Source organism: Carassius auratus, chromosome 48, assembly GCF_003368295.1.
Source record: "Carassius auratus strain Wakin chromosome 48, ASM336829v1, whole genome shotgun sequence".
Lineage (NCBI taxonomy): Eukaryota > Metazoa > Chordata > Actinopteri > Cypriniformes > Cyprinidae > Carassius > Carassius auratus.
Window position 1 is genome coordinate 2,767,969 of NC_039290.1, and position 26,489 is coordinate 2,794,457.

The 26,489-nt window shown below is 37.5% G+C and overlaps 1 protein-coding gene across 3 annotated transcripts; it reads right to left on the reverse strand.

The window, feature by feature from the left end:
* Window positions 1-54: 54 nt before the first annotated feature.
* On the reverse strand, window positions 55-26,430 carry LOC113065517 (cAMP-dependent protein kinase inhibitor gamma-like). 3 transcript variants are annotated; one of them, XM_026236815.1, is made up of 3 exons: window positions 26,228-26,430; window positions 2,906-3,084; window positions 55-891 (listed from the first exon to the last, which is right to left on the reverse strand). In XM_026236815.1, the coding sequence occupies exons 2-3, from the start codon at window positions 3,054-3,056 to the stop codon at window positions 809-811; spliced, it is 234 nt and encodes a 77-aa protein (XP_026092600.1). In that variant the 5' UTR covers window positions 3,057-3,084; window positions 26,228-26,430; the 3' UTR covers window positions 55-808. The 3 variants fall into 3 exon arrangements, with proteins under 3 accessions (XP_026092600.1, XP_026092601.1, XP_026092602.1); XM_026236816.1 differs by lacking the exon at window positions 26,228-26,430 and adding an exon at window positions 21,156-21,403; XM_026236817.1 differs by lacking the exon at window positions 26,228-26,430 and adding an exon at window positions 12,597-12,735.
* Between the last annotated feature and the right edge of the window lie 59 nt (window positions 26,431-26,489).

Below are 26,489 nucleotides of genomic sequence, written 5' to 3' on the forward strand. Positions count from 1 at the left end.
AGACAATGCAAATAGACTTTTCATTTAAATACATCAACACCCAACTTAAAAATAAATACACAAATAAGACACTGAAAGCAATCATGTCATTCCGGTTTATTTCGAGGTACTTCTATTTATAGGTCACGATATAAATGCAGTGTTTCAACGAGTGTTTCTGAGAAATTGACAAAACACAGAAAACAGTGCCAGAGGCAGAAAACAGTAACTCAGATACTACACAAACATTGTTAATTATGTTACATTTGTGTAATATTATATAATGAAGTTTCTGACCTCAGGTAATATCTGGGAATTATGTTGTATAATCAGACATCCTTCAACTGTAGTGGTCATTGTTTAAAAAAAAAAGAATAATAATAATTGTTTAACTGAGCCATCCTTGTCATAAGCTGTAACAAAAAGGCTATATTTGGTAATTTATAGTTTACAGTAGCTCTGAGTATTTGTTTAACCAGTAACTCAACAGGATTGAACTGCTTAGTTTAAGTTTAGGTTGGAAAAATATCAAAATGCCTGTGCTTCTGTTCGACCTCTGTTACAAAAAACTATCTTTTCCCTCACTCAGTGCTGTGAATGAATACAGTCCTCGACAGATTCGTCCCATTTAGTGGTGTTTGCAAAGGCAGTGTCTTCTCCATCTGTCTTTTAGGCACTCGACAGCATGCAATGGGTGGACGTCCACCTTAATGGCAGTCTATGAAAGAGACTCTTCACTGCTGCCTGGTGAGCAAAGATGAGGAGAATTTTAATGAGAAAAGGAGAGAACTCCCCAGCTTTCCTCTCTCCTCCAGGTCATTCTTGATCTTTATGACGGTCCCTCTGTCCCCTGTTTATCCTGGCTCCCAGATGCCTCTGCTTCAGGGGCTGGAGATCCGGAAGCATCTCCCTCTAGAAGACACAGATATGACAAACCTTTTTGCCACATTAAATGCGCACATGCCCCGGTATATTCTCCAGCTAAACATTCTTAACCGAGTCCTCATGGTCATGGGAAAGTCTCAGGTTATTTCAGAGCTAAAACAGTGCCAAGAATGTGAACTAAGGAAACTGGGTCAAATAGAGACAGATGCTGCTCTTATTTCAGCAGGAAAAAGTTGAAAAGTTCCCATACGAATAGGAAACGGTCAAGGAAGCAGTTATTGGTGAGAGTGCAGATAATAAATCTTTGCCAGCACTGACAGACTCCATTCAACCGCATCAAACCTCTTTGTGTTCAAAGTGGACACTGTGACCTTACAGAACAGTGTCCTGGATAAAGTAAGGGTCAGTGAAAGTCTTTGGTTCACATCCTACACTTGTAATGTGTTCATGTATCACCGTCTTACTGTATGCACAAATCAAGTCATTACAGTGGCCAAACTGATGCAGTGTTGCATAATAAATATGACCTGATAGACCACTGATGATCTGCAGAATTAATCATGTGAATTACTGCTGTCAGAATACAAATAAAGTACTAAAGGAAATACCAGTGCATGCATGTTTGCAGTTTTAGATAAGGTTATATTTCATTGCATTTTTATAGATTAAACTTGTATGTTTTTTCTTGTTCACATGATGTATTTTGAGTGTTAAAAGGTATAGATGATCTAAAAGATAAAATAAAGACCATTTGCAACTCCTTATGCAAATAAATGCAAGACAGATGATGCCATTTCTGTTTGTTAAATACATAGTTCTGAAGAGTGAATATTCTAACAAAAAGTTTCTCAACTTCTATCGTATATTTATTTGAAGTATAACATTAGTGCAAAACCCCAAATTAATAGTCTACCAAAGTCTAAAATTATTCACAAAATGTTTTAAAGGGGGGGGTGAAATGCTATTTCATGCATACAGAGTTTTTTACACTGTTAAAGAGTTGGATTCCCATGCTAAACATGGACAAAGTTTCAAAAATTAACCTTCCGGTTTGTCACAAGTTTCGGAAAGTTTTTTTCGAGAATGGCTCTGTGTGACATTAGATGGAGCGGAATTTCCTTATATGGGTCCTGAGGGCGCGTCTGCCGGAAGAGTGCGCGCTCCCGTATAGCAGAGCACTGAGAGGCTGAGCACGGACAATCACTGATCAGAGCGAGAGCGTCGCGAAATGTCACAAAAGAAGTGTGTTTTTGGTTGCCAGGGCAAGACAACCCTGCACAGATTACCAAAAGAGAAACAGCATTAAGGGACCAGTGGATGGAGTTTATTTTTACAGAGCATCAACGGAGTTGTGCAAGTGTTTGTGTTTGTTCCCTGCATTTCGAAGATGCTTGTTTTACAAACAAGGCCCAGTTTGACGACGGATTTGCGTATCGTTTATTTCTTAAGGATGATGCAATCCCAACGAAAAAGGGTCACGATCGTGTGTTGGAACCGCAGGCGGTGAGTAAAACTGCTTAAAATATCTCTGCCTCCTTGTTAGTGCGTCTGCCTCCCATCGGAGACCCGGGTTCGAGCCCCGCTCGGAGCGAGTCGTTGCTGCTGCTGCTCTCGTTCAGTTTCAGCCTTCACAGCTGTCACAGCTTCCACATGCGCTCGTGATTCTTTAGCTCCGCCCACACGTCACGGCAGCCGGTCGTGTTTTTCCGGGAAAAATCGGTACAAACTTTCTCTTATGAATATAATAAAACTAAAAACTTTTTGGAGTTATGAAGGATGCAGTACTACTCTATAGGTACTCAAGATTAACAGGATATTGAGTGAAAACGAGCATTTCACCCCCCCTTTAAGGAGTTTTTGAAGGTGGAGGAAAACTGAGGAGGAGGGACAAGGAGGAGGAGGAGAAGATGGGGGAAAAATAAAGGGGAAGGAGGAGAATGAGATGACAGAGGAGGAAGAGAAGCAGAAGAAGAGAATGTTGGAGAAATATCAATAGAAGTGCTGGCTTGCAAGCAGAAGTGGAAAGCGGTGTGTGATGTACCTGCAGCTTTCAGGTCCATCTGAGCCAGGTCTTTGGTTAGTTCACTGGTGCCCTTCACTACTGCCTCTCCTTGAATGTCTGGCACCGCGTTCCTGCGACCTGTACGATCACAGTTTATGAACTCTGTATATGACGTCTCAACGTCCATCATCTGCTCACAAACTGCCCTCTCATTCCACCTGAAACAAACAAAAGAAGAGAGCATTTACTCTGTTAAGAAAGAAACCAAGCCAACAGTTTGACTAAAATCTCTTTAGAAAAACGCCATATAATGAGCTCCAAAAAAAAAAAATCCTTACACACAGAAAACACACTGTGAATCTCTGTTCAAGTAATACCCATGACAGAACACACCGTCTGATGAATTGGAGTAATCATTACTTCAGGGGCTCTATTTCAACGCTAAAGTTAATAAATTCAGCTGCTGAACTCATTTCATGGCCTAATTATATAAGAGGGCCTCACGCATTCATCCAACTCTGGATGCATTCGCCGTTCTTTTCATGCTTGTTTACACTCAGGGTTTCTTATGAGTATCAGTGCAAGCTTGCAAATGGAGTCGTTTTGGCATGGAAACAAGAGATAAAACCCAAAGCGATCGATTAGACACTTTTTGGAGCTCATCAAACTGCTTTCAGGAAGGAGAGTCATGGGTAGACATTATACTGAGAGAGGAATCCTCCCAGAGAATTGGTCCAAAACACATTAGCTGCTCAACTCAAGAAGTGTCTCCTTAATCAACAAGATAACCCCACGGACTTTAACCAATGCTGGTGATAACGTCTCAAGTAACACGCTCGTATTGCTTCTTACACCATAATACCCTGAATACTTTTCAAATAACTACTTAAAAATATTACTATAAAGATAACTCTTTTCTATTTGAATATATTTTAAAATGTAATTTATTCCTGGGTCTTCAGTGCCACATGATCCTTTAGAAATGTTTTTGCTTTGGTGGTCAAGAAACATTTCTTATTATTACCAGTGTTGAAAACGGAGTTGTGCTGCATGGTGTTTTTGTAGAAAATGTGAACAGAGTTATTACCGTATTTTCCGGACTATAAGTCGCACTTTTTTACATAGTTTGGCTGGTCCTGCGACTTATAGTCAGGTGCGACTTATCAAAATTAATTTGACATGAACCAAGAGAAATGAACTAAGAGATTTATTTTATTTAGAACCAAGAAAAAACATTACCGTCTACAGCCACCAGAGGGCCCACTATGCTGCTCTATGCTCCTGTAGCCTACACTGAGCAGCATAGAGCGCCCTCTTGCGGCTGTACACGGTAATGTTTTCTCTTGGTGCTTGGTTCTAAATAAATGCGACTTATAGTCCAGTGCGACTTATTTGTTTTTTTTCCTCATCATGGCGTATTTTTGGACTGATGCGACTTATACTCAGGTGTGACTTATAGTCTGAAAAATACGGTATATATGTTATATACCGTATTTTCCACAATATAAGGTGCACTTAAAAGTCTTTAATTTTCTCAAAAAACGACAGTGCGCCTTACAATCCGGAGCCCCTTATATATGGATCAAGGCGTCTTTATCTGACTGTTTTGTTGACATTCCCTTTAGCACAGCTCCATCTAGTGGATGCATAACGCAATCCCAGTTAAACGTTTGCCTGCAGAATCTTCTATTCTATGCGCCTTATAATCCGGTGCACCCGATATATGAAAACAGTTCTAAAATAGGCCATTTATTGAAGGTGCGATTTATAATACATTGCGCCTTATAGTGCGGAAAATACGGTATATATATATATATATATATATATATATATATATATATATAATAAAATTATACTGACACTAAACTTTTGAACAGTACAGATTATATAAAAATAATTATATATTAAAAATAAAGAAGTATAAATGTCTAAAGCAGAGACTAGTGGAAAAAAAGTAATGCAATGTTGCAATACTTTAAAACAGATTTCTTAAGTAACAGGGCTCAGTTTTATTTTTTTAGTGCATACTACTCAGTCTTTCATAAAATATTACCAATTCATTCTATCACTGAAATGTCTTTTATTTCCACCTGATATCACCAATGCAATCATTTCATGATGGATAAAATCAAGTTCCAGCTCTCATTTTCATCTTAATGCTAAAATGTGATGCATGTAGAGATACATCACATTGGGTTATAAATACAAGTGTTGACTTTATGCGAGCTGTGAATCTTAAATGCCACTCTGAATATGTTCAGCTGGACCGTCTGAAGAGAAGAAGAAGGGATATTCCAGAGGGATGTGAGAGGTCAAGGAAAAGAAGGCAAACACAAATAAATGTGATGCTATGTGTTGGAAGCAGAGGGGGAGGTAGTGAGGGAGAAAATTACAGGGTATAAATCATGCTGGTCTTCACTGCTCATCCCTCCTTTCTGCATCTCTCCTTCCACTCGTATCACCTTTCTTCATCCCTTTATTTATCTTTCCTCCTTACAACCCTCCTCTTATTTTTCTCCTCCTTTTTATAGTTCTCTCTTCTTTTCTATTATTTTCAAACGCTCCAGTAGTGCAGAACAAATCAAGGGTGTAAGAACAATCTGGAAAGTGGGAGGGACATTAGACTTGGAAAAAGCACTCATTATCTCCCAAAATGTGGACTGAGATTTCTGCAAACAATCTCCAGGAGCAATAGATGCCCATGTTAGAATGTGTTCAGGTTGATTTTGGACACAACACTCTTGTGAATCAAGTGGTCAAAGTTTGGCTGATTAAATAAGCCCATGGCGTGCTAGATTGTGTAGTTACTTGTGTGTCTTTTTTAATCAAATAAACACTGAGAGTCATTGAGAGCAAAACTTATTAAATTTTAATTGAAAAAGTACATGATTGCAAAGAAAAAGAGGCAGTTTTAATAGCAAAAATAAATTGATAATAAAACTGCAATGCTAGCAAATCTTTGTTTTTCTTTGTGCAGGTTTCATCACGTACAGAGAAATGTAATTTATTTTTGTAGTTAAAACTGCCTTAAGAATACTTTTATAATATATAAATTGAATTAGTTTTGCTTTCAAACACAGTATGTACTACTCCATAGTGGCCTACATGATGTAACTACATTATCTGGTTCCAAAAAGTATTCCTCTGTATTTTCTCCACTGATATTCATTCAAAACCATGTAACCATGTATTCTAATGTAGGACTGCACAACATATTGAAATAAAATCAATAATGCGATATTGCTTAGTGTGAATCTCAAATCATGCACTCTTTTCTGCTACCCATCATTCAGTTGAGTATACAGCTGCACTTCATTTCAAAACATGTTGTGCATGTTTTTATTTGAAGGCTGTTAAGTTTAAGACATTATAAAATGTGTTAACGCACATTATACCTCTATGCTGAAAACTGTTTAGTATTTCACATGCCAGTTTATTGAAACTAAAAAGGGACTCTTATTATGAAGTTCCGGGCTGTGGGGTTGTTGAACGTGCGTTGTGACGGAGTGGAGTGAAGAGGAATAAATGGAGAACATTGATTGATTCAAAAGTGTTTTATTTCGAGTAACATTGGTAGCAGAGGATGGTTAGCAACTACAGAGTACCCCCGACCTTTGATGAAGGAAAACCCTATGAAAGTTGGAAGAATGAAGTCGCGATTTGGACTAGAGTTACAGACCTCGAGAAAAAAAAGCAGGCGCTTGCTGTGGCTTTGGCGCTTTCGGGAAGAGCGAGAGAAACGGCGATGGAAATACCGGTAGACGATCTGAATAAGGACACTGGCATGGACACTTTACTAACGAAACTCGATGACTTGTTTCTTAAAGAAGAAAAGGACCAAGTTTACGAGGCGTACTCGAGCTTTGATCGTATTGTGAGAGATAGCAGTGTTTCCATGACAGACTATATAATTGATTTTGAACAGCGATACTCACGGATGCGTAAATATAAGATGGAGCTTCCCGATGCAGTATTGGCATTCAAACTGCTGGACACTGCGTGCTTGGAAGTGAAAGATCGACAGTTAGCGCTGACAGCATGTACAGATTTGGATTTTGCGTCAATGAAGTCAGCACTGAAGAGGATTTTCGGAGGAAAGCCTGCTTCTACAGTGGGAATTAATCAGGAAACAGCATATGTAACAGAACATAGACGACAAAGGAGCAAGCCATGGTCCCAAAATGTTCAGCAAAAGACACCACTGCCTGGCACTAACCCTCTGGACAGGTATGGACGCAGATCAAAATGTGCTGTTTGTCAAAGCACATTCCACTGGGCCAAAGACTGTCCACACCGAGGTGAGCAAGTCAAACTGACTGAAGATTGTAAAGCAGATGATATAGAGGAATGCAACATTACTCTGTATACAAAAGATTCGCCCACTGAAGCAGAAATATTCATGACTGAGTGTTTTGGCTCAGCAATAATAGACACTGCATGCACACGAACTGTGTGTGGACAGGAATGGATAAATAACTACATTGCTGAACTAAGCCAAAATGAGATAAAAGACATGAGGAAGACAGAAACTCACAGTCACAGACCTTTTAAGTTTGGTGATGGAAAAGTGGTCTATTCCAACAGAAAATTGAAAATTCCTGCAAAGATTGGACAAACTAGGTGTCATATTGAAACTGAAGTTGTACCAGCGAGCATTCCATTACTCTTAAGCAAGGCATCCATGAAAAGAGCAGGGACAGTGCTAGATATGGAAAATGACAGTGCGGTAATGTTCAGTAAACCTGTAAAACTTGACTTTACAAGCTCTGGTCATTACTGTGTAAACATTATGGACAATGAAAAAAAAAAAATTCAAAGTGATGACTGTGTCTTGGTTGCTGTTGAAGATGTCACTCTTGAGGAACAAAAGAATGCGGATGTACAAAGTCAGTGTGCTGAGGAAATTCTGACAATATCAGACAAAATGAGCTTAGCAGAAAAACACAAAATCCTAATGAAGCTTCACAGACAATTTGGTCATGCTTCTGCTGACAGATTGCAGAGACTTCTTACTAGCTCAGGAAATAAAGATGCAGAGTGTAGTGTCATTCTGGAGAAAATTGTGAGTGAATGTGGAACGTGTCAAAGATACAGTAAGACCAAACCAAAGCCTGTTGTTGGTCTACCACTAGCTTCTCAGTACAATGAAACTGTTGCAGTAGATCTACATGAACTTGAACCAGGTGTGTGGTATCTCCACATTATTGATCAGTTCACAAGATTTAGTGCAGGCAGCATACTGACCACAAAGAAGTCATCTGAAATAGTGAAACACTTTGTCCATGTCTGGATAAGTGTCCATGGTCCACCTCAGAAACTTTTTAGTGACAATGGGGGAGAATTTAATAATGATGAGGTTAGAGACATGGCAGAAAACTTCAATATAGAAATAAAGACAACAGCAGCATACAGCCCGTGGAGCAATGGTCTTACAGAGCGACACAATCAAACACTTTCAGAGATCATAATGAAAGTGAAGTCAAGTAACGGCTGTGACTGGGACACTGCATTGGACTGGGCTCTTATGGCAAAGAATACCATGCAAAATGTTCATGGCTACAGTCCTCATCAACTGGTGTTTGGACAGAATCCCAACCTGCCCTCTGTGTTAACCGACAAGCCCCCAGCTTTAGAGGGCACAACGAAAAGTGAGTGGGTGGCAAAACACATCTCTGCTCTACATGCATCAAGAAAGGCGTTTACGGAAGCAGAATGCTCAGAAAGAATACGAAGAGCACTACGTAAACAATTGCGTCATACAGATGAAAAATATGAAATGGGTGACAAAGTGTACTACAAGAGAGTTGACTGTCAAGAGTGGAAAGGACCAGGAGTTGTCATTGGCCAGGATGGTGCAGTGGTGTTTGTTAGACATGGAGGAACCTGCATTAGAGTACATTATCTCAGACTAAAAAAAGTAAACGCAGACAGTGGAGATCAACATGTCATTAGGGATGATGCTGAAGTTAACACAAACAACATGCAAAGACAGGAGATAGCAGGAGCTGTTGTCAACAACATGGAGGGAACAGAAACTGTAACTGAAATACAGCAGAGTTCAGTGCAAACTGAGGACACAGGGGTACCCACTATGGGACAGAATGTAGCAGCACAACACACAAGTGATGATGTAGTGACACAAAGTGATACAGAGCAGAGAACTGATGTCCATTTAAAAACAGGGCAAGTTCTAAAATACAGAGACAGAGATAGTGGGGCTTTGCACACAGCAAAAGTACTAGGGCGTGCAGGCAAAGCTACTGGCAAATACAAAAACTGGTACAACCTTCTGCTCATTGAACCAACTAATGTTGCAGGCAGTAAAGATTCAGTTGACGTATCATGTCTAGACTGTCTTCAAATGGAACCCGATGTTGCTGATGTTAGTGCCACAACTGTCAGTGAGGATGTACTGATAACAAAAGATCTATCCTTCGACCTAGCCAAACAAGAAGAGATGAGGAGTTGGAGAGACAACAGTGTGTTTGAGGAAGTTCAGGATGAGGGACAAAAGTGCATCTCTACCAGATGGGTGTGCACTCTTAAGGAAACACTAACTGGACTAGTACCTAAAGCACGATTGGTGGCAAGAGGTTTTGAGGAGTTAAATGTGTTAGAGTTACAAAAAGATTCTCCCACATGTGCTTCTGAGTCTCTTCGATTGCTGGTGGCAGTTATTTGTCAAAAACAGTGGACACTTCATTCCATGGATATAAAGTCTGCATTTCTGCAGGGGATAGAACTGTCACGTGACATCTACATCAGGCCTCCCCCTGAGGCTATATGTGAGGGAACATTGTGGAAGCTAAAAAAGTGTGTATATGGTCTGGCAGATGCTTCATTGTACTGGTACAATAGAGTAAAAGACATAGTGCTGAAAGCAGGAGGAAAAATGTCCAAGGTTGATCCAGCTGTTTTTTATTGGCTAGATCAGGACTGCACTGTAACTGGGGTACTTGCCTGTCATGTGGATGACTTCATATGGGGGGGCACACAAAGTTTCTCAACAACCATAATACCACATCTAAGATCTGTTTTCCAAGTTGGTCGTGAGGAACATGATCACTTCTGTTATGTGGGAATAGACTTTGTGACTGTCGAAAGAAAAGTACAAATACACCAGGAAAACTACATTCAGCACATGAAATACATTCATATGGATCCTTCACGAGCTGTGGAACAAGACTCACCTCTCTGTGAGGAGGAAAAGGATCAGCTCAGGTCCAAAATTGGTCAAATTCTCTGGGTAGCAAGGCAGAGCAGGCCAGATGTCATATTTGATGCTAGCAACTTGACATCAAACATAAAAAATGCAACTGTGCAGACAATCCATGAAGCAAACCGGATAGTGTGCAAACTTAAGTCCAAGAAGGTAATTCTAAATTTCCAACACTTGGGCAGAGACAGTGCTCTTAAGATGATTGTGTTCAGCGATGCTTCATTTGGAAATCTTTCAGATGGAGGCACTCAAGGAGGACACCTGATTACTTTAATGGGAGAAAATGGAAAATTCTCTCCCCTTTCTTGGCAATCAAAGAAAGTCAAAAGGATTGTGCGGAGTACACTTGCTGGTGAAACATTGGCAATGTCTGATGGAATTGACAATTCTATTTTTCTGTCCACACTGTTCTCAGAACTAACTACTGGTGATGCTGAACATGCTCTACCAATAATCTGTGTCACTGACAATCATTCACTTGTTGATGCAATTAAGTCCACAAAGCCAGTCTCTGAGAAAAGACTCCGCCTGGAGATAAGTGGTATCAAAGAACTTATCCAAACACAGAGAGTTGAGCGAATACAGTGGTGCAACACAAAAGAACAACTTGCAGACTGTCTTACCAAAAAGGGAGCATCAACTTGTCAGTTACTCAAGGCACTGAGTGAAGGACAATGGAAATTGAATTAAAACAAAGTCTGTTCTTATGTTTGACTGGAGAGTTTGTTGAAATATGTTAGGTCGTATTTTTGTTCTAGAATGTTGTTCCATATGGCCTGTTAGTATGTTAAATTGAAAGATTTTTTTTTTTTTTAAAGAGTGGGAGTTTGTTAAGTTTAAGACATTATAAAATGTGTTAACGCACATTATACCTCTATGCTGAAAACTGTTTAGTATTTCACATGCCAGTTTATTGAAACTAAAAAGGGACTCTTATTATGAAGTTCCGGGCTGTGGGGTTGTTGAACGTGCGTTGTGACGGAGTGGAGTGAAGAGGAATAAATGGAGAACATTGATTGATTCAAAAGTGTTTTATTTCGAGTAACAAAGGCAACCGTTCAAAATAAAGGCCTGATGGTTTACTCTTTGAAAATAGGAAATTTTCATCCTTACAATGTAATTTTTTTATACAGAATGATGCAAAGAAAAAAAGAAAAGAAAAGAGATATTTCAAGTCATCTAGTAATAATTCCTGTATTTTTCATTATATATGTAGCTGAAAAACAACATATCACAATGTCAGCTGATTCAGATATGCAGCCCTATTCTGATGCATCCAGAAATGTAGTGTAAACCCCAAGGCACTTAGCAACATTCAAGGAAGCTCCACATGGCACTGGTTTACAGTACATTATTTAGCATCATGCTGAAGTGGATCTGCAGTACTTGCCTCAGCTGTTAACTATCATCTCACAGCCTTGCACATTCAACACTGGTCACTGTGTTTTATCAGGCTGTATTTATTACACATTACGTCTGCCGGCAGCAGCATGTCAGTTACCCGATATGCCCAACCTCATCGTCGGCCAGGACCTTGAGAAGTGTGAGCCAATTTCACTTACATGCGAACTTTGCTGACTTGTTCTCCAAATATCAACCTGTTTCCGCAGAATCTAATGACTAGTACTCCCATGTCCTGTGTAATGCAAGCAGAGAGGTTATTTTCTATTGCTGAGACCCAAGTCAGCAAACGTCAGGCTCAGGTCCCAGCAGCTGATGAAGATTTGGAAAAGTGGCCTGTGGAGAGCTCATCTTCCCAGAGTTGACACAAACTGAAGAAAGTGTCATACAAGACTTTTAAGAGACTCTTCCGCCAAAAAAAACTCAAGCTGCGCTCTATTGAAAAGTGCATATACTGTCTTGCGTTCACAAAAAAAATGTAAAAGCTTATCATCCCAAGATGAATTCTGACAACGCCGTGTTTAACTGCTGTGCTACGGATGTTTTTTTCAACATTTCAATAAATTGTGCAATAACAAGAAATTTTTTTAGCACCAAATCAGCATATTAGACCATGTGACATGGATTATGTGACAATGAAGACTGGAGTAAAGGCTGCTGAAAATTATGCTTTGCTTCACAGAAACAAATTTCATTTTACAATATTTAAAGATGGAAACCAGTTACTTTAAATTGCAAAAATATTTCACAATAGTAATGTTCTGCAATTTTGCTGTATTTCATTGCTTAGTGGCGCTCTGTGGGATTTTTTACTTATAAAAACTGTGCTGTTGCTAAAATAAATTTGAAAACAAAAAAAAACAAAAACAAGTTTCTATATTTAGTGAGTTTATCTTAGGCAACAGGGGGCTGTTGCTTTGCTTGGCTCAAATGTACAGTGTTCAGTTACTTTCCATTTACTCTCCCAAACTTCATTACAATAAAGTTACACTATGACTCACTAAAGGTTATATGACATAGGAGGAAAGAGGAGTCAACAGCAGCTGTAGGCAGTGTCAAAAGACAAACGACACAGGTGTGCGCACAACATCATCAAAACATCTCACATACCAGAAAGGAAAACAGCCTAGCTCCCCTTAGCCTGCAGTCCTCATGGGATCAAGAGAGAGAGCCTTACAAAAACACCAACATGAGGACTGACGTATTCATCATTTGCATCTGTTCTGCTTCACCAGCAGACCTAAACAAATGAAAAACTCAGGTTTAACCTTCATTTACATTAAAAAACAAAACAGCAAACCTGCTTCCACTCTCACTAGATGTTTGGATATGTCCAGTGTCTAAACAGTCGCACAGCCCACTGGGTACATGTCCATATATGGACAAATCGTGAGATATTAGGCCCCGTCATGAGAATGAAGGCCAGCCGACTAGATCTTCACTCAAAATGAGAGTCAGTCACTGATCTATTGACAATTAAGGGATAATTCCCTCAAAAATGAAAATTCTGTCATTATTAACTCAACCACACATGCAAAATTCATGTTAATGTTTATGAATTTATGATGAATATCTTGGTCTCCTTTTTCCATATAATAAAGATGAATGAGCACTGGAGGATGTCAAACTCTGAAATAACAAGAAGCACCACTAAAATATATATTTTTTTATTTTATTTTATTTATTTATTTATTTTTTAATGAGAAGTATCATCAATATTTTTTACATTCTTGACAACTACACTTGCTCTTTGTCACATTAATGGGAATTCATGAGGGAAATAAAAATGAATTGTATTATCTGTAAATTATCTGTATTAAGCGACTTCTTGTTTTGTCAATGCACAATTACTCCAGTACATGGAAGGTGAAGGTTTGCCCAGTCTAATTATCATCAAATAATTTGCAAAAGTGCCAAACCACACCTGAAAGAGTCAAATATGGTCCCTTTACCAGCAATTCTGTAAAGGTGTTTCAGAAATGATCTTACTTCCTTCAGTTTATGAAGCCTGCAACAGACCGCCTTGTTCCTAGAAAACACCATATATGATCCTTAGGTAAAATTATCGGTCTTAAATATCAACGTTACGGCTATGATGGACAGATATTCTAGACCACAAATGGCACAATTCACCAACCTCAGGACATGAAGACACTTCCATGAAAAGGAAAGTGCTCAGACAGAGAGACAGCGGTGCAGCTCAGGAATGCACACTCAAAAGGAAATAAAATGGCTCTGAGGTTAATATCATTACAGCACACCTCAAGCTAATACATTCTACAGACAAATATGCTCATCTCCAATATGCCTGTGGCTTCCAAGAAACAAACCAACACGAATACATATTGAGTTAGTCTCCAGAACTCCAGTCCATCAAACCTGGTCACAGGGCTGCCTAAGGCCAAGCAATTACATGCACGGTTTAAATACTGATTGCTCATAACTGCTTGACTATCCCCATCAGTCCCTGGATTGAAAGTGCATGTGGCCACTCTAAGCAAATAACTTTTCAGTCAATAAAGAGCTTCTTCTGTATGGACCGGATAAGAAGCCCTTACTCCTCTGACCTCAGCAGCAGGAGATGAACCGTAAAAGCAAGAGACTCAAAGTTCACTCTAGACACTTGATCTTCATCCAGATCAGCTGTGGACTGAAAGGACGTCAATGGATCTCATTTTCATCTATCGCATCAAACTAATCTCATTAAACCTGCTGTAACATGAGCACGGTCAATAACGGTTTTAGAGAGGATGAAAATGTTTCTTTGTTCTCTTTGTCAATGTGATGCTCTAATCATATAATGGCATGGTGCAGTTGTGGGAGCTTATTATTGTGGCCATGAATGCAGTGTGAATCAGTACACCTGCAAAGCAAACAGGTTTCATTTATAGTCCTCCATCCTTGAGGCTGTGGAACGATGAATGGGGGATCTTCTCAACAGAGTGTAATGAGAGTGCTTACTGATATTATGAACAAATGCCCGACGGCCCAGCGAAGGATATAAGTCTACTGCTACAATTCTACTGGACCCTCAGTGCCTCGGAGCATAATGAAAACATATGATCTGGTTGCAATATGCCCAAACTTACAGTGAGTGGCCTTAATGAAGTAATTTAATTTACTAAAGGAATAAAGCTGCATAAAAAACAGCAGAATCTGCCAATAGGCCCATCAGAAGCACAAATGAATGTCATTATTTGTTTAGCTTACTAATTTAAGTTACATTTTAAACCTTGAAGTTGAAACCATCAAAAGGTTTTCGATGTGAGCTCAGACTATTTGACCCTACAGTGTACATAAACTAACAAAAACACACATTTAGATTATGGATCAGCAAATAAGATAATAAATGTATGAACCAAAACAAACAAACAAAAATATCTATAAATCTATAAATGTCAATGTGATCTCCATCGTTGAAATTAGCACTTTTGTCAGGCAAATAAAAAAATGAACATTAATAAACAAAAAAATAAAGTAATAAACTACTAAATGTACCAACAAGCAAATGAACAAAGTAACAGATTAAAAATGTAATTTAAAAAAAAAAAAAAAAAAAATAGAAAAAAGAACATGAAAGATTTTAAATGAAAAAACAAATAAATACACAAAAACAAACAATTTAATAAACCAATGACCTTAGAAATGAATAAACAAATAAACTAATAATGAATGAATGAATAGAGCTACGAAGTAAACAAAAACAAACAATCTCACATGAATAAAGTACTGAATAAACAAATGAACAAAAGGAAAGCACAAATAAAGTTGTTTAAAAAAAATTTGAATAAGTTAAATTCACAAATGAAAGTACAAAAAAATAACAAACAACAGAAGAAATCAATAATGAAACAAACAAACAAAAGCTTTTCCTTGACACCCTGTTGAATAAAATGCCAACATAGGACCACCACCACAACCAGACTGAAATATTGCTGCTAGCATCTGTTTATTTATCATGTGTAAAAAATGCCCAAGGAACACCCAAATGGGACAAACTTATGCATAGAAATGACACACACAACCTGCTTTTCATACTTCCAGTCAACAGACATGCACACTCTGCTGACTGTAGGAATTTCAGGCCTTTTAAAAGGGAATTTAAGATGAAGGAGTCTGCTGACACTACATTTAAAGCTCCAGTTTTGGGCAAGAGAACACAATTTATATAATGGCTCCTAAGAAATGAAGTTTCAAGCTTGAAAAATGCTCCATATTTTGTCTTTATCAGGAATACACTTCTGGACGCAGTGAAGCTGCATCTAATCAAGTTGATCAGACTCCAGCTTGTCTAAAGAAGAAAGCACATTTAGCTGCTCTTTAGATAAGTGCCCCAGCTCCAGCCATACCCTATTTGCTCAGATGAGCCACAGCTTGTTCACATGACATAAGTGACTGGTCGTTCATGAAGGGGAAAAAAAACACCCAAATGACCATCAAGCAGGCATTGTTTTTTTTGGCACTGGTTAAAAAAAAAAGATATCTCACAATTCAAAGTTTGTTTGCTGTCGTCCTACATATCCTTCCTCCTTTTGAAGAGCCGTGCTTTGTGTATCCACATCTACTTTTCTCAAGCAACATCAAAAGAGCCACTGCCTGAATTTCCACACTGGTGATATTATTCAGGACCAAAAATGGTCACCTTCTCTTCTACCAACCAAGCATATAGTGATATCATGATTTAAATGCCAACTTTACGGTCCCCAAGCACTTCAGCTGCACTTTTCACAGCCTCTTATCAACATATCTCAAGGCCCACATTCAGCATCTTCTGGAAAAGGTTATAAGCCCACCGCAAGGGAACTTTGCTGATACATTACACATCCACAGCACCTGAAATATGAAAAAGGATCTTTGATCACATTCCAAATAAAATTACTTTCAAATCGTCTAACAACACTAAACCAAAATAATGGTAATCATGAACAAACAATCAAGAACAAAAAGACGATTTGAGCTTAAAATTACATAATTAATGATAAAAAAATATTTTAATGAGTTATGTTAATGAGCTTTTTGCAGTTGTCAGTTTAAGGACAATTATAGATTCTCCCAATAATGAGAGATTATGAATATTACATGCACTATAATTGTAATACACAGGATATAGTTTATAATGGTTTAGCATGTCACACACCAGAACAAGTTATTCTGACTCATTCATAATTTGAATCACACATGCAAGAATAAATACAAAGACATAAACATTTTACTTATTTTATGCTTTTTAAATGTTGAAAATATCTCTGTGAAAGCATCCCACCACATTATCATTACAAATCTGAATAATAGTATAAGATAAACTCACTTTTCCCAACTCTCAAACATTCAAAATGTCTTTTTTAATTCCTTTATTAGCAACATTTTCAAGGATCCACAAGAGATCATTCATTTACTCATTGACTCAAAAACTGATGACAAAATATATATATTTGGGCAATATATAATTTCTTCCATTTTTAAATAGACCCAATGAGAAAATGCCCATATATAAATCTAAAACGTCTAGTAAAATCTAAATGTGAAGAAAAACTGGGCTTCTACTCATATAATTCAAATATTATAAGAGATATATGGATCCCTTTTTTAAATCTGTTGACATAGATCAGATGTCCAAAATCCTAGAAGCACCTTTTTAATGCCAAACACGGATTGAATGTAAAACAAAATGGCTCTGAAATGTGTGATAGTCGTATTGGTCATGGAGGTGGCATGAACACTGTGGAGAGCAAGAAGAGAATCTGTCAGGCCTGCAGTCATACTACTTGTGGACGAGTGACTCACTCTGTCATTCAGAACCGGCGCCACTCCATCCACGAGGATTTTACGGAGGATCAACATGAGAATTGCTAAGCCAATGCAGTCCGTTTGCGGTCAGGCGAAAGAGGAAGTTTTTCTCATGTCATTGAGATCCTTACAGCTCCCTGGGTGCTGAGCTGCTACTTTACAATCGAAGGATTTTCAAAGCCACTAAGAAGCAATTAACTGAAGATTTGGTGAATCGAGATTAAAGCCATTTTCTCGCACTGATGTCGGAAGGCTTTTATTGCACAGGGCAGGTAATTTGGTGTTATTTCATGAAACAAAGTGTTAGCATTTAAAAAGGCTCGGGGAGATGAAGGTGTGCGACCGCCGCCTCTTTACTAATGCAGGAGTTGATGAGCTTCATTTCCCAGCCCTTTTGATATCAGAGCAAATATTAAATAATAATGAGGACACTGCAGTGAGACCGAGTCAAATGTTAGGGCAGTTTGAGCCCGCTGAACTTCAGAGCTTACACACGAAGACACATATCCATCTTTAATAATTCCACAACACCAACATCCAACACGGACTCAACATTATTTGCCTGGCACCAGGTGGAAGCCTCATCGTACTTGCCTCATTATTTGAAAGAAACACCAAACTCGGCAGCTTAGATTTCATAATGATAAAGAGCAAAGAGCTTGTGTTTGCCTTCCTTCCCACTTCAAATACAATTAATATCTATAATAAGCAGAAATGCCAAGTTGAACTCATCTGAAAACGCAGAAGGTTAAAAAGAAGAGATCTTTTTCCCTAATGAAACAAACAAAAAAAAGAGTTTTACTTTGAAATGTTCTCAAAGAGGAAGCAAAACTCCTGTCACTGCAAGATGGCTTTTTTTTCTACAGTTATGATGACATGTAAGCCCACAAGATGCAGTTTGCAATCACCCTTCACATTCAATCATCCGGCCAGAAAACGAGTGTTTGCTGAGAGAGTTCAAATATCTGTCTGAGCCAAGAGTATCAGATGTCTGAATCAATCCATTGTTTATTTGGAGGCATAATTACCACTTATTGTTTTTATGTGGCGCTTTCCCCAATTAAATTCACAGCATGGAGGCGAAAGAGATGGAGTGTGCTAAAAGAGTTTAGGATTTCCCCATGCATCACACATCATACTATGACAACAGTGACTGAAGGGAGGGATCTCTGCTGAGACTTGAACAGGTGGTGTCGTTCAGATGAGGACAGCGGGAGGTTATTTGACTGGGAATGTTAGAAAAGGATAAAAAATTAAAAGCTCTTCCAAAAATATTTCATTATTTACTCATTCTCATGTCAATTAAATCTCTTTCTTCTGTGAAAAACAAATTAAGGAAAACTGAAGTATAGTTCAAGCTCCAAAAAAATATCATAAAAGTGACTCAGGTGTTATATTTAAATTTTTCTGAAAGCATTGTGAATTAAATAATGTATATTTAGTTATATACCAATTACACTAGGTTTAAGCTCAGAGTATTTTTTTTTACATGATTTATTACCTTTATTTAACCAGGAAAAAGACTCTGAGATTAAACATCTCTGTTACAGAAGCATCCTGGCCAAGATAGGCAGTTGAGCTTGCATACAAAAATAAACAAGAGTTACCTGTAAATTATATGTTTTTGTGTCAGTTTTAGAATTGTATGTTATAATAACCAACTAAAAACAATTACACACACCATTAATTCTCTCTCATACTAAAGTTTTAAAATAATTACAAGACACCAAGTTTTGTAACCGAGTAGATTCCAATCTGAATAGTTTAAAGAAGTTTTACCAAGCTCAGTTCTGACAAGGGGCACAAACATTATAATCTGATTGAGAACCTAATGAGTAATTGCCAGATTAAATCTTCTGAATTAAACAGCAGAGATAAAATGGCAAATAACTCAATATGGCTTTATATATCAGCATATATATAGCATTTCATTATATAGCATTTCAGCATGCATTTTGTTTTTTCAAGATTCAAAACAAGCTTCATTGTTTTTATGAATTTCCTGACCAATTGCGATGTCACAAATTGGAATATTCATGCATATTCAAACTTTAAATGTATTTAAATGAGTAAAATGTTATTGCTGTAGCAGAGTTTCAGTGTCTTAATATCAGTCTGCTTGTTTCAAGCAGTGCTACAGCACGCTTGGAATATAGTGCAGTAGTGGGCTACTGTAATGAACAGGTAAAAATCCCTATTCAAGAGTAATGCCTGTAAAATGGTCCCAAAAAATTTAATGATCAGAGGTTTACACCATTTTATGCATATGCAAACTCTTTGCCTTCGGTCAAAAGGTCACATGCCTCCAGAAAAATAAATCGCACTGCTAGGAAAAAGAATGGTTTGCACAAAAATTACACAATTTGCTCACCATCATCTGCTCCCTTCTGTTACATACTGCACAAACAATGGCATGCAGACAATGTAAATGATAAACCTAATCCGCAAAAGTAAAGAAACAAACAAATCATTTTTCTAGAAAGACCAAAGTTGTGAGAAAGTGGATCAGGAAAGTTAAGAGTTCACACAAAAATCTATGTTCTGCCACTATTTACTTACCAACATGTTAACAACCAACATATTCATTTCCAATAAAATAATGAGAGCAATAAAGACATAAACTGTTCAATGAATTTACACAGTCCCTTTCAATATACTGAACACTATAAATGCAACATAAACATACTCTATGATCTCTCAACATTATTTCGCTTTCGAAGTCTTGAAATATAATATAGCTTTGCTTGAGGAACAGTCTAAAATAAAAGTCACTGAAAATCTTTTCTTCTGTAGCTCTCAAAATAAAAAAAGTGTTTGACGTCATAAAATCTTACGTCAAGCATCTTCAAATTTCAATGAAATGTTACTTTAATGAAAGTATCTGTGAAAATATTTTAAAACACTCATAATATATGACAGAAAGTTCATTTTTGAACTATCTGAACTATCCCTCTAAATGGAAGAATATTGTCTCTATGACAAGACCTTGTTACACACATCCAGTTTGCTCTTGCATTAAACCACACATGGCCTTAACAGGAAGCAGGTGGAGCATCTGTCCTTGTCGTTTATGTCCTTATGAGAGAGAGAGAGGATGCACAAAACCAGAAACACTGTACCAGTGAGCATCTGGTGTGCAGGCAGACTAAAACGGAATACAGACATATTTATGATGCTTAAAGTGAAAGTTCTCCCAAAAAAAAAAAAAAACCTTCTTCTAAATATCTTCTATTGTTTTTCACACAGGATAGAAGGTCCAATGCTTTTGGACTGACATGAGGGTGAGTAAATGACAACCTTTTTGAGTGAACTCTCTCTCTAAAATCCATCTACAGAACTCTACAGTTTTTGAACGAGAACTTGACACATAACTTAATAGCTCCTGAATTTCACTGACACAAGCGTTCATTGAATGCTCAACCTCATGGTTTGTGGGAGGTGTTTTCCTCAGTGACAGCTTGAATAACATATGGAGCCAGAAAATACCCTTTAAACAAAGTACAGCTGTATGGCAAAACTGTATGTAGGCCCAACAAAATAATAGGAGACTTAAGCAAGATTAACATCTTTGTGGTAATAACACCTTTAATCTATATTAATCTATGACAGTTTTTTTAATCTATGACAGTTTTCTGATTTAGTCAAATGTAGGCGAGATTTTCCACCCAGTTCCCACAGCCACCAAACCCAGACAGCAATTAAAATAGAAATGTCCTGGACAAGCAAATGAAGCTGAACAGCTGTTAAGTCTTAAAGACCACCTGTCACTGTACGTTTCCTCTTTTTGCTGCACCATGCTTAACCCTTTTCTCGCTTGCATTAATCAATACTTCAAGCTAACAACCATTATCCAAACTTACAGTCACAGTTTCAATTACTTACCAAACGCACTTCAAACGCTAATGACATGGTGCTACAAAGCTCTCCGAGGACCTGAATAAAGACAGTTTTATTTTAGTCCACACAAGAAACAAAAAAGCGGCGTCCTCTGATCCTAGCATTTATGAGAGATCCTCCTCTCATTCGCTCTCTTTCTCCTTCCCGTCTCTCTAGCTCTCTCTCTCCACAGCAAACAGATCCCACACAGCTGCAGCACGCCTCTCTCCCACAGATCAGGGAGGATGTGGGCGTAAAGAGAGAAAAACAAACCTAACATATCCTGAGAGAAGCTTTCAAATCTTGAATGACAGCCTGAATCAATCTGACCAATGGCTTTAGCCGTAACCCACATAAGGGCATGAAAGCCACACTGACCATGTTAACATGGACGTGAAAATTCAGAATAATATCAGATTGTTGTCATTATGTCAATGATGCAAGTGCCATATAAACAGCAAATATTGTTAATCAGCAAATATTCCAGTCAGAACCACCATGTAAGTATTTGAATAAAGTGGAATGTAACTTGACTAAATAAATAAATAAGCTTATAATAATAATAATAATAATGATAATAATAATAATAATAATAATAACTACTATTATTATTTATTATTATTATTTATTATTATTTTTATTATTATTATAACAACAAGTATTATTTTTGTTATTATTTTTGCAAGCATATGAATAAAAGACTGATTATTTTATTCAAACATTAAAATAAATGAATAAATATACAGGTAAAACAAATTTGGTAAGAGTCTCATCACCATCATTTTGCAATTCAATACGCTCTTCTGTGCTGTTGTCAAGGACATGAATGAGTTTAAATTTTCATCTTATTTGTACTAATTCTAATAATATATATATATATATATATATATATATATATATATATATATATATATATATATATATATATATATATATATATGCGCTTTTCGTTGTTTCCTGTAGAAATATATTCAGTATATTCTGAATAAATTAAATTACATGCATGCTCTTTTCTCATTATTGACTGTGCAGAATTATATATATATATATATATTCACATACACACACACACACACACACACACACACTTTTACTAATAAAGAGCTACTTCCAAAAATGAAACAACTTTAATAGTATATAAATAATAATAAAATAAGACTGAGAAGGACCTAAAGTGAAAAATTATTTAGTGTGGAAAATATACCAAAAGGTTGGTATATTCCTGTGGATATAGATTTTTTTTTAAAGACAAAAGAAAAAAAAATTCTTAATATGAGAAAATGTCAAACCCTGATTAACTCAGCAACTGCTGTGTAAATTCCTGCAAGATGTACTATGTGGTACATATGCAATTATATTGATACTATAAAGCTATAAATATCATGTGCAATAATAATAATAATCTGAACAGCTCCCAGCAGGCTATAGTGGAGTGAAGAATTGCTTCCCTGCTATATCATTACAATATCAACAGCTATGTTGATGAGGCCCTCAAGACACTATAGAACTGAAACCCTGTCAAAGCATTTGTGCACACAAATTTATTTTGGGACAACAAATATGATTTTGTGAAGCTTACAGGTCAAAAGCTCCCAGCTAACCACTCAGTGAGAGACCCCACAAATAGCCTCTCCTTTGAGCAGAATGCCTTATAAATTTACATTCATGCATTAACGAAATATGAGACTGTTAAGTAGCCTATTCACTGCACCAACTAGCAAAACCTTTATAAAAATAGAGAGGAAAACAAATCGAAAGAAAAACAACCACCAAAGCCCTCAATGGATACTGTGGCTTGATAATGGTTCAAGCACTGATGCAAAACTCTGGATGTGTCATGCAAATGAACTTTTCACTTAGAGCAAAGTGCCTGAGAGCACTTACCAAAGCAATTGCTGCCAGCTGAGGATAAAGCTTCTGCTACATCTCGAATATAAATGATAATAGTCACAGTACATCATTGAGTACCACTACCTGCCATTTCATCAACTTACTCTAGCAGAAGAAGCCAAGTGCATGATGACTTGCGGGAATAATATCTTTTGACTCAGAGGTCCAAAACAGTAGCTGATAGAGAAGTTGTTAGGCCATAGATAGAAAGTAGGGCAAAAGAGCTCCTGAGAGCAAAAGACACCAGCTGTGCAGAACAAACTGACAGTTGAAGTCACACATCATAAAAGTTCATTACAACACCACTCAATCTAATATGGCAATTGTAACATCAAATATTAACATCCACTCTACAGAATTAGCTTCGGACGCATAGTCTAGATTTACACAGCTCATGTGACTATGAAAAATTAAAAAGCCGATGACAATGAACTGATTGTTCGAGATCATTTCGCTTCTTTGGGTTGTTCATTGTGCAACTCATCAAAACACTTCAGTGAATCAAGTCCATCATGTCTTTGAGCTCAAGGGTCCCATGAATGTAGTGACCTAAACAACTGACTCCTCAAGGGTAAAAGAACTAAAAACAGACCATGTTGTATATTAAATACGCATATCAGAGCAAACAGGTCTCCCGCACGCACACACTAAAAGTGAAGTGACATTCAGCCAAGTATGGTGACCCATACTCACAATTTGTGCTCTGCATTTAACCCATCTGAAATGCACACACACAGAGCAGTGAACACACACACACACACACACACTGTGAACACACACCCGGAGCAGTGGGCAGCCATTTATGCTGCGGCGCCCGGGGAGCAGTTGGGGGTTCGATGCCTTGCTCAAGGGCACCTAAGTCATGGTATTGAAGGTGGAGAGAGAGCTGTTCATGCACTCCCCTCACCCACAATTCCGTCCGGCCCGAGACTAGAACTCACAACCCTTCGATTGGGAGTCCAACCCTCTAACCATTAGGCCACGACTTCCCCTTTAAGTGACTACATTTGATGTCTACATGTCTTTGGCATCTTCAGGAGTGTTTTTTACATTTTAAAAACATTTGTTATAGTTCGGAGCAAAAAAAACATTTCCAAAACCATTTTTTTTTTAATATATTTTTTATATCCCCTCTCTATTTTTTTACCCTTCCATTAAGAAATGGACCAAAATTTGCAAACTTCAAAATGTACAAATAGACATTAGAAATTCATATGAATCTAGCAGTTTAATCAAAGTGTTAGATGAATAGATTTAATTTAGATATAAACACTGATCAGCACATACACATCAAACAGCCATTGGAAGCTCAAAAGTGTTAGATGAGAACATTTTGGTTGAATGGTCTTTCAGTGGATAGATAAAATTGATGAGAGAACAGTAAATATATAAGTATTAATAGCAAATAAGAGACTACAGGTGCTGGTCATATAGTTAGAATATCATCGAAATGTCTATTTCATTAATTCCATTCAAAACGTTTAACTTTTAATATTATATTCATTCATTACACCCAGACTGATATATTTCAGATGTTTTTTTATTTTATTTTAAATTTAATGATTATAACTGACAATTAAGGAAAATCCCAAATTCAGTATCTCAGAAAATTAGAAACAATACAAAGAAAGGATTTTTAGAAGTCTTGGCGAACTGAAAAGTATGAACATGAAAAGTATTAGCACGTACAGCACTCAATACTTAGTTGGGGCTCATTTTGCCTGAATTACTGCAGCAATGCGGCGTGACATGGAGTCGATCAGTCTGTGGCACTACTCAGGTGTTATGAGAGCCAAGGTTGCTCTGATAGTGGCCTACTGCTCTTCTTCATTGTTGGGTCTGGCATATCGCATCTTCCTCTTCACAATACCCCACAGATTTTCTATGGGGTTAAGGTCAGGTGAGTTTGCTGGCCAATTAAGAACAGGGATACCATGGTCCTTAAACCAGGTACTGGTAGCTTTGGCACTGTGTGCAGGGGCCAAGTCCTGTCGGAAAATGAAATCTGCATCATTGTGTAGTGGTTCTTGAAGCATTGACTCCAGCTGCAGTCCACTCTTTGTGAATCTACCCCACCTTTATGAATGGGTTTTGTTTCACAATCCTCTCCAGGGTGCAGTTAACCCTATTGCTTGTACACTTTTTTTCTACCACATCTTTTCCTTCCCTTCGCCTCTCTATTAATGTGCTTGGACCTTTTGTTTCTTGCCGCCCTTCGTGCAAGGTGTCAAAAGTTGTCTTTTGGACTCTCAAGTCAGCAGTCTTCCCCATGATTGTGTAGCCTACAGAACTAGAGTGAGAGACCATTTAAAGCCTTTGCAGGTGTTTTGAGTTAATTAACTGATTAGAGTGTGGCACTAGGTGTCTTCAATATTGAACCTTTTCACAATTTTCTAATTTTCTGACATACTGAATTTGGGATTTCCCTTAGTTGTCAGTTACTGTATAAACATCAAAATTAAAAGAAATAAACATTTGAAATATATCAGTCTGTGTATAATGAATAAATATACAAGTTTCATTTTTTTAATGGAATTAGTTAAATAAATAAACTTTTCTAATTATATGACCAGCACCTGTATATGAAGATCATAAAGTGTCTGTTAAAAATATAAATCCTGTCATTGTTCACGGATCTTCACGTTGTCAGGCAGAAGGACAGTTACAGTCACCATTCACTTGCACTATATAAAAAAGGATTCATTAAACGGTCGACTGAGTTTGTCCATTCCTTACATTTCACCAAACATCTCCTTTCGTGATCCACAGAATAAAGTCAAACAGGGCTGGAACAAAAGGAGGGTAGCTTAATTTTAATTAGAGGGCGAACTGTCCCTTTTAACGTTGGGAAATCAAATAAACAGTCGCCAAGTTAGGATAAACAAGCCAGACCATTTTATAAAACCAATTCCAACTACATATTTAGATTGGGGAATTTAAACTTATTATGAATATTTTGCAGACATACAATAGCATGAATAAAACAAAACAAACCCTTACATCATTACTACTCCTCAAAGTCTAATACAAAGAAACGTCACGAGTCATCGTGTAAAAATGTAACCACAATCTCTATGCTTATTTTAGCATGAAAAGTAACACGGCAATGTGTTTCGTTACATTTGTATAAAATACTATATATACCATATCGGCTGTGATCAACCATGATCACTGTGACAAGCACTAACCTTAATCCGCTTCACTTTCTTCCACTTGTTACAATGCCATACGCCGTTCACTCTTTGTCGGGATTCCCCTTCATTTCCAAAAGCTTTTCCCGCATTCCACACACAGACTCAATGGATTTTAATTGATCTGTTGAAAGATTCCTGGTAAATCCCAAACGCTCCCCTGACTGTGTATTGAACACAATGAAAAAGAGCCAAGAGGGATAAGGCATTGAACAGCTGTTTCCAAAATGGAGTGATCCCACAGCCAATCACACTCCGC

Excerpts from the sequence above, each read along its gene's own strand:
- LOC113065517 (XM_026236815.1), bottom strand. The coding sequence starts at position 3,056 with ATGATGGACGTTGAGACGTCATATACAGAGTTCATAAACTGTGATCGT. Across the intron at positions 892-2,905 it reads GATGGACCTGAAAGCTGCAG|AGGGAGATGCTTCCGGATCT; the intron begins GTACATCACACA and ends TGTGTCTTCTAG.